The 12418-nt window shown below is 35.0% G+C and overlaps 1 protein-coding gene across 4 annotated transcripts in view; it reads left to right on the plus strand.

Annotated features, from left to right (window-relative positions):
* Positions 1-12418, plus strand: part of MYO6 (myosin VI) — a 114126-nt gene that overhangs the window by 43313 nt on the left and 58395 nt on the right. For all 4 annotated transcript variants that reach the window (XM_062608226.1, XM_062608225.1, XM_062608227.1 and 1 more), the window contains 5 exons: positions 989-1118; positions 2102-2207; positions 4088-4143; positions 6445-6542; positions 8597-8761. In XM_062608226.1, the coding sequence (XP_062464210.1) occupies positions 989-1118; positions 2102-2207; positions 4088-4143; positions 6445-6542; positions 8597-8761 (555 nt within the window). The remainder of the gene's footprint in view (positions 1-988; positions 1119-2101; positions 2208-4087; positions 4144-6444; positions 6543-8596; positions 8762-12418) is intronic.

A 12418-nucleotide genomic window follows, 5' to 3' on the forward strand; every position in this document is an offset into this window, starting at 1 on the left:
TTGGTCTTGTTACTAAAAGGAAAACTAATATTAGTACTTGCAGCTCTTAAAGAAATGTTTTCCTTCAGTGAAATAAGTGCTGAAAATAGAAACATCAAAGAAAATTCATGTATTGTGTGTGATCCAGCCTTCTATCAACATATCACAATAGTGTCTGTATTTCAGGGATATGTTCAGTAACAACAAACCAAATAAGTTATTCAAGCTGAAGGTTTATCTTATTTTTTTATCTTTATCTGATATTTTCCTGCAAATCTGCTTTTTTTTTTTTCTGTGATTCTGATATCTCTACTTCCTTGTATGTGATCTGGCCATTATAACAAAGCTGTGAAAGCTGGGTTTTGTTTGGTTTTCCATATACCTAAAACCGCCCTTTAGTCTTCTTTATGCTATGTAAATTTAAAAAGCAGTCTTGGTTTGAGACTGTTCTCAAATTCTTTCTGTGAGAGAGCACATTTGCATTCTGTCTTTCAGGCTGTGGAAGCAGCCGTAGCTGATTTTCTCTCGGCTGAATGCTTTTATTGCTTGGCTTTAGCGTGTTCCCAGGCAGGATCTTGTTAGTCCTTCCTGCTGAGCTGCTTCCATCAGATACTGAAAAGTTATCCTCCTCACTGGGGAAGAGTGTGTTATGCTAGCCAGGAGCTTAGTTTATTCACTTTTGAAGAGGAGGCTGTGTTGTCCTATCCTTCATCCAGTAACTCACACAATAGGAAATAATTTAAAAGGAGATTGGGGGAAAGGTCAAATTCAGGACATAATCCACAGCTCAGTAGTTAGGAAATTTTCCAGAGAGAATTTTGTAGAAGTCCTGAGAAGATAATTAAAGGAACTCTGAAAATATATCCCTGCTTGTATTTGCATTAGCTGGGGTGAATTGTAAATGTAATTGTTGTACTTAGGCTGAAGTCTTCAACAGTAACAGAAAATTGCTGTTAACTGCTTGCTTGGATACTAACTAATAGTTTGCTGTTAATTCTTTTCTTCACAGACCTATGTAGCCAACATTCTTATTGCAGTGAATCCATATTTTGATATACCTAAGTTTTATTCTTCAGACACGATTAAAAAGTACCAGGGTAGATCACTTGGAACATTGCCACCACATGTTTTTGCTATTGGTATGTATTGAGCCTGTATTTGTCTTTTACAAAACAAACATTAAATACTTTGCAGTTATCTATAAATTGCCACCTATAACAGCAATTAATTTACTTTAAGGTATCATAAAATAAAAACACTGAATGCTAAAATTGCAGATCTTCTTATCCTTGATATGCAGTTTAAAGAACTTTGAAATTAGCAGCCCCGGCAACACTGCTATGATTATTCTGCACCTGCAGTGTTTTATGTCTAAGCAGCTTAAATCTAATTTACAACCATTAAAAAAAAAAATAAAAAGAAATTCAGAATGCACAAGTGCAGAATGACTTAATTATGATTGGTACAGTCTTTTAGTGTAGTGATTTCCTTTGCCTTTTATTATGTTGCCAGAGGACATGCACTGTATCGTTTTATATGCTAGTGTTCTAGGCAGAAAGTCCATTTAAATGTTAAACCTGATTTCAGTCACAAATTAAGAAGAAAAAAAATTGTAAACTACAAATCAACACTTGACTTGTTAAAAGCCTTCTCACTGTGTTGCATTTTGTTTTGTAATCAAAAGTATAAACAGCTGGGGTTTTAGTACCTTTTGCATAACAAGAAACCCACATTTTTCTAGTTTCCTTGTCTCAGATGTTACTTATTATGAAGTACAACTGAAAGTTTCCCTTTAAAAAGCATATTAAAGTAAGACTGGTTACTGTTCTGTAAATACATGTAATTCAAGAGATTTTGTTCTCGGTGGATATTTTTGTTTTATTTTCTCCTGGACATAGTTCAGTACGTCTTTGTTTTGAAAGACTTTTAAGCTCTTACATCTGTTACGGTGTTGGAGGGTGAGCAACTATAATATAAGGGGAAGCAGATTCTAATAAATTTTAAAGGTTTACTTTCTATTCCTGAAAATGTTACATTTTCACTTTTGCATTGTAGCCTAACTTTATGCTTGCAATTCTACAAAGTATTTTTTTGTCACGTTTAACATGCCCTTCTTTTTAAGCTGATAAAGCATTCCGTGACATGAAAGTGCTGAAGATGAGTCAGTCCATCATAGTCTCTGGGGAATCAGGAGCTGGCAAGACAGAAAATACAAAATTTGTTTTGAGGTTCGTGCTTTTGGACAAAAGTTACTCTGTGAATCTCTTGTGTTGATGCATTTGGTTGACACACAGGGTGAATTGTAAGGTAATCAGTAGGCTTCAGACACAAGTCAGTAAGGTAAATATATACTTCTGTGTGCACTTTAATACAAGAAATTAATTTGGTTAAATTTAAATGCTGACAGGATAATATATGGAAATGACTGCATACTCACAGAAACCCTAGCTCAGTTGTAGTGACACCACGCAGTTATTATGGTTTATGATGCAGTCATTTTGGTATTGCACATCTGGTACTGTGGTAGATAAAAACGTAACTAGGCATTTTGACTGTATCTTGAAAGACACTGTTGGTTTTGCCATAAATGTGCATTTCTCTGTTTTCACTGCTTTAGTTTTTTTTAGTTTGCTTGAGTATCCAGGGCTTTTAACTCTTGATTTTGAGATGACTGCAGGGATTCTTTAATATACTTTGCTCAAATAAGACCGAATAATGGGGTTTATTTATTTATTGATGTTCATGTATGACTGATACTAAATCAAGCATATCAAGCTACATAGAGGCCATATTGCTGATACGTATCAGCCTTGCTTCCTCTTACATGATTCTTAACGTTTTTGACCATATTTACATTATAGTTTAAATGCTTTAAGTCACATTGGAACACTGCAGCTGAAGAGCACTTCTCCATTAAATTGATGTATATCATAGGTGGCCTGATTATCCAGGGAAGCACAGTGCAGGCAGTGCAGATATACTCTCTTCCCCTGCTTGTCCTTGTTTCCCTGCATAAATCTTTAATTCCCTTTTCCCTGACATCATGTGTTCTCTAGTATTTATGTACAGTAGCAGTATTATCTTCCAGATCCCATCAAGAGTTGTCATGACTGTCTGTTCTTTATACTGCTCTTTTCTGCCCCTGTGCAACCTTTAATAGATAGCTGTAACAACTACTGCAAGGTGCTGGTAATGATTTTTACAGGGGACATCCTAACTTTGGTCCTGCTAAGAGTAAGAAATGATGGCAGGCATTGGGAGAATATCTCTTGATGAATGCTCTCAAAGGAGGTTATTCTGCTTTTCAGCAAAGGAAGTTCAGAGCAGCAAACATCATTGCTGTTGCTTTTCCCCACCAGCTGCTCCCATAGAGTCCAGGTACAAAACAGTGAGTTTTAAAAGCAGAAAGGTGTTTCCCTTGTATAATCAGAAAGCAAAAGCTACTAATACAGCTCTGTTAGTTCTCCTGAAATGCTGGGGTTTTTTTGAAGGCCCCATTTTCAAGAACTGTTTTTAACTTGTCCCAAATTTCCAGAAGCATGCCCTGTGTGCACGGAAAACAATAAAAAATAAAAAAAGGCTGCAACTCTGGAGCAAGAACGTTGTGGATTTATTTTCAAATTCTTTTTTTTCAATTGCTAAATCAAATCTTGCCTTAATTATGCACTTGCAGTTTCCTATCTCACTGTCTCTATGTGGGATTTTTAATAACACTAATAGTGACAAATGCAGAAACTGTATGCATGAAAACAGTCTTTAATTCAGGAAATACACATGAAACCTTATGTGTTTACTAAGATTTTTAATTAATACAAATAGTACAGTAACAGTTTCATTATATTTGAATAAGAGTGTAATTTCCATATACATGTCTAAAAGAACTTCCTAAGGTGCCTTGAAGTATTAAAAAAAAAATCTGAAGTCTGCAAGAATATTTCTGTTTTAACAAAAAAGAAAAGTCAGGCTGCATTTATTGTCAAAGATACAGGTATTTGGAACTTACAGGCTGTATGTTTTCCCTTTAGTAAGTATGGTACACAGCCGTGCTGAACTGTTGAATTGCAGTAACATGACACATGAATGATAATATTTTTATCTTGCTTTACAGGTATTTGACAGAATCCTATGGTACTGGCCAAGATATTGATGACAGAATTGTAGAAGGTATTGAATTTTCCATCATTGAATTAAAGGTTCCAATGTGTTCTTTTTTTTTTTCCAAATTTGAAATTTTCAAGATCAGCTTAACTAAATAAAAGCTAGGACAGGAATGCAGTCAGACTTCATAGGGCATAATTTAATACTGTGTACTTTACCTTGATCCTAAATTCTGAAAACATTTTTATTTATGATTCACTTTATTTTTATTTAGTACAGTGTCATACAGTCCTCGGTCTAGAAAATGTTTTAAGTGTGTGTTTGAGTTGAACTTCACACACATGTACCCAAGATTGGATTTTAAGCTGTATGAAATCTGCAAGGAAAAGACTATTCTCATTACTATCTGTTAATACCAGGAGTCTCACTACTATCTGTTAGTACCAGTAATTCCTCCTCCTCACCATAAACTTACCAAAATCAAATAAACATGGAAGTTCCTTTCAGTTATGGTTCTGGGTGGTTTTTATGTTACATTTTTTTTTTTTTTTCAGAAAGCACATAATGTGGATTAACTCTTTCATTGTGACTATCTTTATAGTAGACTCCCAAACAAGGTCCAAAGATACTGTGTGGACAATCCAGTTGAGCCTCTTTAATGTTGCAGGCACTACTTAATTGCACAGAAAATAACTTTTGGAGAAAAAATGTATCTCTCAAAATCAAACAACCCTCAGCCAAACTAATAATGCTTCATATGTCAGATTTAGTCTTCTATAGCATATGATAGATTTATTTTGCAATTTCATTACTCTGTGTCTTTTTATTAAACCAAAAATATTTACTTTTTCTTTAAATTTTTCTCTTTTCAAATTTGAGCCACTGGATTATTCAAGAGAAGTACTTTGGGCTTTAATATCTTGTTACTGTAGGTTTGCTTAAACCAATTCCTTAGTGGAATCTACTGTGTACTAAAGGAACTCATAAAGCGGCCAAGAGATGGATAATGCCAGATGCAGTATGCCATAAAATTAACTGGTAATTGTAGGTATTCTTAGAAGAGTTTGGGTTTTTTAATCTGAAACAGCATCTGCTGCATGAATTTTGAAGTTTTTTAGGCACAATTTTAATGAGCATGCTTACGGAGTATGTGTTACTAGAGAAACCTTTAACCTTTCTGAAAGACCTCTTGCAGTTTGTTTTTATTCATAATCTTTCCTTTAAAACTGTTAATATTACGTAAAATATGTGAATAGTTATGAAAGATATATTAAGAATTCGGTTTTGAAAGTCAGATTTGCATTTTCATAAGTTTAAATATTAAAAAAAAACCAAAATGTAGCCAAAAAGAAAAGGTTAATGCTGATGTTGTCGTACTAAATATTTGATTATCATCTATGCTTTATCCAACCACTGTAGCTATTCTTTCATTCTTTGGGTTTTGTAGGGGCAGATTTTTAGATGGTGATGTTGGAGTTTTAAATCTGAGTTTCTTGCTCGCTTAGTTTCCAATGCATATCTTTTAGTTAGAAGCCATAAAAAATCTTGCAGATATTTTCAACGGTTTATCTTTAGCATGATTCATTAAATCAGTTTTCCCTGATCTTCAGAGCTATCAGAATGCAGTCTTTCAGAGGCCTTGTGTTTCATAACTACTAAGCATTTTCAAACTGCTTAAACTGCAAATGATGTTTATACGTGTGTGTGTATATATATGTATATATAATGCATGAGATTGCTGACACTCCTTCTATATGGGCTTTAAGGCACTTGAAAAAAGCAGCCAGTAAAAAATATAATCAGTCAGTCACTTAACTGACCTAATTTAAAAGGGCATTTTAAAGTTTTGTGAAATCAGTGCACTCTTCTAATACGTTTTGGTTTGTTTTTTTTTTCTTTTTAATTCCCCAATCAATCTGACATGTCGGATGCATGACATTTAAGTGGCATTTTTGTCTGCAGGATAAGTGGGTAGTTAAGATTTTATGACTAACAACTCATTGGGAAGTGTCAAATTGTGTGTTGTCTCATACAGTTTATGTATCAATTATTTACCTACTTGCTGTAGAAGAATATCACTGAATTATATTTAGTGTTTGTCTCTGAATTTCTTACAGTATCGATTCAAATATTTTGCAGTGTTATGTGATATTTAAGTACTTCATGGTAAGTTCCACCACAGTATACCCAGTACAGTTTATGAAATTGATCATTCCTAGTAGGTGGTATTTTTCCTTTAATTTTCAAACCTTTTCCTCAGTAAGTTCACTGAATAATTAGTATATATTTGTTCTCTCTTTCTTTTTGGTAGTTTATTGATCAAATGTTAACATTTCAAAACTCTGAATTTTCATTTTTTTTAAACAGCAAATCCCCTATTAGAAGCCTTTGGAAATGCAAAGACTGTTCGCAACAACAACAGCAGTCGTTTTGGGAAATTTGTTGAAATTCACTTCAATGAAAAGGTACTGGAATTTTGTTACAGATAACCAGGGATGACTTTTTGCCATAAAATGGAAACATTAGACTGAGGAGGCTGAACAGATATTAATCTTGCAGCAAATAGCTGTCCTACTTAATAGATTTATTTTGCACTCTATCATGTTGAAAGGAAAACCAAAGCCACATAGTACTGTGTCACTACTGGAAAACAGTGGGTCAAGTCAGCAGCAAAATTACTTCATCCACAAGAGAATAAAATTGTTCCCTTCATTTGCAAAAAGGTGTATCTAAAGAAAAACTTAATTGCTGTTACGTATTTATGCGTTCCTTTAATGCACAAATAAGTGTAAACTGCATATTAAATATAAGCAAATATAGTAATATTATAATGTTTTAATATGCTGAATAAATTCTTGATGTTTTTATGTATTTGTATGAAATTCTGGGACCTCACATTAGTATTATATATGTGACAGAAGTAATGGAACAGTTTTTTGTCAGAAGTGCTATTCACTGTGTAGCTTATGAAAAATTTTCTTTGTTTGGGAGTAGTTTTGTTTGGATAGTGTATGTATACACACATTCCACAACTAAGTATGAGTGTATGGCTCTCCAGCATGTCCAAGTTGAAGACTTTTGTTGACAATCTTTGTATAGATTATGTACAAGCCTCCTAACCTTTCTGATTGATGACATGAACAAATTATTGCATTCCCTTGCTGCAGACTCTGAGCTCATTATCTGGTCTTTTCCTAAGTTGTCATCACGTGGTTTTGTAACCAAACTTCCAATCTTTGGAAGTTTAGATAATCCTTTTAAGGGTAGAGGGACTATCTGTTCATCCAGTTCATGTTAATAAGCTTATGTTACTTCAGCTGAAGTAAATAGCATTCCCAGTATCTTCAGAAACTGTTTAAAAGCTTGTTTCAGCTTTCCAGTGTAAGATCAGCCTGTTTACTTGAGACCCTTTTTTACTAGACTTCATGCTTCACAAGACTTCACTTTGTGGTGACCTTATTAGGTCTGATTTCTCAAAGCAATATGAGTACAGACTGGGGCATCAAATTTGTCAGTCAGTAAGTCATAGAATCATAAAATAGTTAGGGTTGGAAAGGACCTTAAGATCATCTAGTTCCAACCCCACTGCAGGGACACCTCACACTAAACCATGTCACCCAAGGCTCTGTACAACCTGGCCTTGAGCACCGCCAGGGATGGAGGATTCACAACTTCCCTGGGCAACCCATTCCAGTGCCTCACCACCCTTACAGTAAAGAACTTCTTCCTTATATCTAATCTAAACTTCCCCTGTTTAAGTTTTGACCCGTTACTGTCCTATCACTACAGTCCCTAATGAAGAGTCTCTCCCCAGCATTCTTACAGCCCCCCCCTTCAGACACTGGAAGGCTGCTATGAGGTCTCCACTGAAGCCAGCTCATGTTCATTTTCTCATCAATGAAAAGTCCTTCTTAGTTGCTGTAATGGCCATAAGCTCAGGAATATCCTTGCTATTAAGATTTGTCTAGGTGCAGGGAATTTTATCACAGGCCAGATAAATGGATTTCAAAATCTGTGTCAGACTTCCATCTCGGAAAAGAAGAGCAAGTGTTTGAAATAAAATGTTTGCTCATAATTAGTCTGCCTAAGATGCTGTCCAAATATGTCATCTTCAATTTTAACCCTTCATTCTCCTTTGCAACAGTGTTGGTGAAATGCAACTAGAGAAGGTTCTAATTGGTAATGGTGCTTATTGCTGGCCAGAACAAGGGTGGCTGTAGCAATGCTCTGCAGGAGCTACTGGAATTCTGCCAAGGATTTCTGCTTGTTTGGGTGAAGCAGACCCTTCTTTTAAGAGGAATGTATGAGTAACAATATATGAGCTGGAGGAGAAATTATGCTGGAGGCAATGGTTTCCTTTATTAAGCTTAATATGTATTAGGTGTAGATATATTTTAATCTTCTTTGGAGCAGTGTTTTAGTAACCTATGATCAGACAAATGTAAATTTAAAACTTCTGAATCTCAAATAATTGAAAAAAATATTCAGATAATCAGAAAAATATTTTTTTTCCTCCTAGAATTCGGTGGTTGGTGGATTTGTATCGCATTACCTTCTGGAAAAATCTAGGATCTGTGTGCAAGGCAAAGAGGAGAGGAATTATCATATCTTTTACAGGCTTTGTGCTGGTGCTCCAGAAGACATTAGGGAAAAACTGTATCTAAGCTCTCCTGACAACTTTAGGGTGAGTATGAGGAGTCAGTGTTTGTAAAGCTGCTCATATTGCATACGAGCTAATAAGATGCAAATAAAATCTGTGCTGAATGTAATACTCCTAAATATACCTAAATGAAAGAGAACTTAAACAGTAGGAAAATAAGACTTGAATCATTGTGCATAGTTTTTTAAAAAAATGTTAAGTTAATGTTCAATGCCAGGGAAAAGCAGAGTAGAATTTTAGTTAGGAAATGAAGGGAGAATGAAATAGTTATGCTGCAATGTATATCCGTGTTTGCAAATAGCATACAGAGTTTTGTCATCCCAACTCGGAAAGAAACGGTGAAAACCTTGGGTGAAGCAGAGGTCATGGTTGAAGACAAGCTCTTGGATAGTATGGACTTTTTAAATTCAATCCAGTTAGCCTGTTCTTACTACTACTGATTTGTTTACTTCCTTCCCTTCTTCTCCCTATGCTTTATTTTTAGGGGTTTCTGCCCTTTTCTGAGGCCATGAGGTTTTTCCTGATAAACCCTGACCCTGTGTTAGGTTTCTAGTAGATATCCCAATCCCACAGAAAGGCTGGCTTTCCCTCCTACCATTAAGTTCAGTTCTTGCATTCCTTTCCTACCATTTTTCCACCTTTTTTACTACTTCAGTTTAACTTGTTCCAGCTTTCCTTCTTTCCCCTCCCCTACTCTATGTTCAGATTTCACAGAATTGTTTTCTAAAATGATCAAATAATGTGATGTTTCCTTTTGCTTTCTTTTCCTTCTTGGCAGTGTTTTTTTGTGTTCTCTGTTTCGTTGACTGTTTCCCTGAGCGGCTCCAACCCCATTTCCCTTATTTTTAAATTCTCTTTTAATTTCTTAGCATGTTATATCTCAATAATTGCTTTTTTATTTTTTTTTTAATCTTGAGGAAAGAATATTATTGAACCCCTATACAACCAGTGCAGCTTTACTGATACAGCTGTTTCTCATTGTTTTCCTGATTGTCCCTTCTCTTTCAGAGTCCTTCTAAGCTTTTTCACACTTTACACTGTCATCACCGATGTTTCTTGTAAGGTGAAGACTAGCCTTCAATCATTCCTTCCTGCTAACCTATTGTTAGGTTTTTGTTTTCTTTTCCTTTTGACAATCACACTTGAATTGTAAGTATCTACAGATACTGCAATGGGCTTTGTTGACTTGTATTAAAAAGAAAAAACATTGGCAGATCAAATCCTACTGATAAATGCTGGTCAGTTTGCTTGTGTTCTGTCATTTGTCTCCATTTCTCACTGCTTTCTTGGCTTCTGCTTGGCTTGGAATCTCACAGAAGAGAATTTTGTGTATTTCTAAAATAGACCAAATCCCTGCTGTGGGTTTGGAATTGTTTTGTAACACAACAATGTGGAATTACAAGGACTTCTTTTAATCAACTGTCACCTTTTTACACTTCTTTTATCTTAAATGAGGTGAGGAGCACGGCTAACAAAGAATACCTTGGTTGTTTTCTTTGTTGGTGTATTCTCCTGCTTGATTTTCTAAATAAAACTTGGACTGTACTTTTCTGTTACTTTCCCTAAGATCTTTTGTAATTAGTTTCATCAGAATTCAGCAGAGGGCTGGAAGCCTTAAAGATACAAAGTTCTTACTAGTTTTGTGCAAAGCAGGGGTTGCATAGGAAAGACCTGAATCAGTGCATTCTTTGTGGGGAAGGTGGGTGTACAGTGGTCACAAAACAGGTTGCTGCTACCTCTTGGCTTGGCCAAGTCAATCTCTGATTACTAATAAACCAGGAAGCAGGCACAGAACTGCATATTGTGCACATCATACATCTGTACTGTTATGTCTGGATGATCTTGCTCTGTAAAAGACACTGGCAATGTTTTTGGGTAAGTTTCCTTACTTCCTCAGTGGTGTTCCTAGGGGTCTTCATAAATCTCATATTACTTCTTTAAATATTTAGTTTGTATCTTCTTATAGTTCATCTCTTTGTACTCAGTTGTGAGTTGATCTGATGCTTATTAAGAAATGCTTCTCTTCTCTAGGAGGAAGGCTTTACTTTTGAAACACACAACACAATACTTAAAGGGTTGGGAATTTTTTTATTTTATTTTAATGTAATATGGAACTAATTTTCAAAACTTTCTTCTTTACTGTGCAGTTATTCTGTACAATATCTGCATCTATGATTTAAAGCTAAAATCTTGAACAAATTTTCAAATTATATTTTTTATTGTGCAGCCATTTTTCTATTAAGACTTCTTTCTTGTAGTTAATAGGTTTTTAATTCTGGAACTGACTATGCCATGTTCCCACTCTTGGGGACATTTTTAATCAAAAGTTCCACTCATGTGAGCACACAAGGTTGTAGATGTCACGGTCAGAATTGCAACCTGCGGAAAATCAGGCTGGTGCAGTTATAGTACTGGACAGCCTGAGTGCCTTTACAGTAGGCACTTGCTTGCCTTTTTCATTTATAATTTACAGTCATATCAGCCTTACCACACTGTGACATACTTTGTTTGCGTCTAAGTTTTGCAGCAGGTACTTTCATTTCCATTAAGAATGTTTATTGCTATACTATCAGTTAGTATTTCAATCCTGAGCTCATGTGAAAGGGCCATCCTGCATGTTACATTTAAAAATTTTGACACTTCTTCCCTCCCCCTACCCAAGTTAAACTACATTATCTTCAATTAAAATACCCTTAGGATCATTTTCATCGTTGTAGGTATATAAATGAGTGTAAGTATACTTAAAATGTATTAGTTATATTGCACTAAATTTTTGCAAAGTAGTGCTTTATAGAAGAATTTTGGAAAAAAGACCTGTAAAAGGTTTAATTTTCTTCCTAAATTTGTATTACTTTTGTCAAGATAATTTTTTTTCCGTCTTCTTCATTCTTATTTGTTGCTCCAGGATCTATCATGAAATGGGTCTGAATGATCAACCTGTGCCACTTTTTTACCACATTTTTCTATTGACTGCATGTCTCTCAAATTTCACATAAATGCCTTCTTTTAAGCTTCTAATAATACATGGAGATATTAGACTAGGAAAGATTTGATGATTGTTCAGGATTTTGATAGTGATGCTGATTTTTTTTTTTTTTGGACAAGAACTTCGTTGAGAAAAAAAAACATACTCTTAAATTGGTTATTTAAAAACCCCATCCCTAAAGTTGCAGTTTTGCATTGGCCGTTTTGTGCCACCTGTCTTGTGCCTTTTCACTTATCAAGATTCAAGCATGTTTTACTTCATGCCCTGTTTATCTTCACTAAACTCACTTGAAAATAGGACCATCTCAAATTTAAGGTAATTCTCATTAATCTGAGAGAAATCAGTGTGTCTTATATTTGGATCACTGATGTTATATGGGGGTGTTGTACTTCACAGTAAAAAAAAAGGGAAAAAAAGAATAATGGTTTGTTAGGTGTAGTATATGGTAATCTCAAGCTGTGCATTCGTGTGCTTCAAAAATACAATTTCTCCTACATTTAGTATGTAAATATACTTGAGTTTTTAGCTTTCAAATGAAAGCCATTATCTGGTGATTAAATGTCTCCTACACTGGCTATTACTGAATACTGTAGTAGTTCACATTGTCAGCCTGTCAGGTATGTTTCCACACACTCCTATTGAAAAGTTCATTTTCCATCTCCAGTTTCTGCAGTAGTGTTTCTAGTACTGTAATA

Source organism: Pezoporus occidentalis, unplaced genomic scaffold (assembly GCF_034315485.1).
Source record: "Pezoporus occidentalis ecotype Australia unplaced genomic scaffold, CSIRO_AGI_Poc_V1 ctg13, whole genome shotgun sequence".
Classification (NCBI taxonomy): domain Eukaryota; kingdom Metazoa; phylum Chordata; class Aves; order Psittaciformes; family Psittacidae; genus Pezoporus; species Pezoporus occidentalis.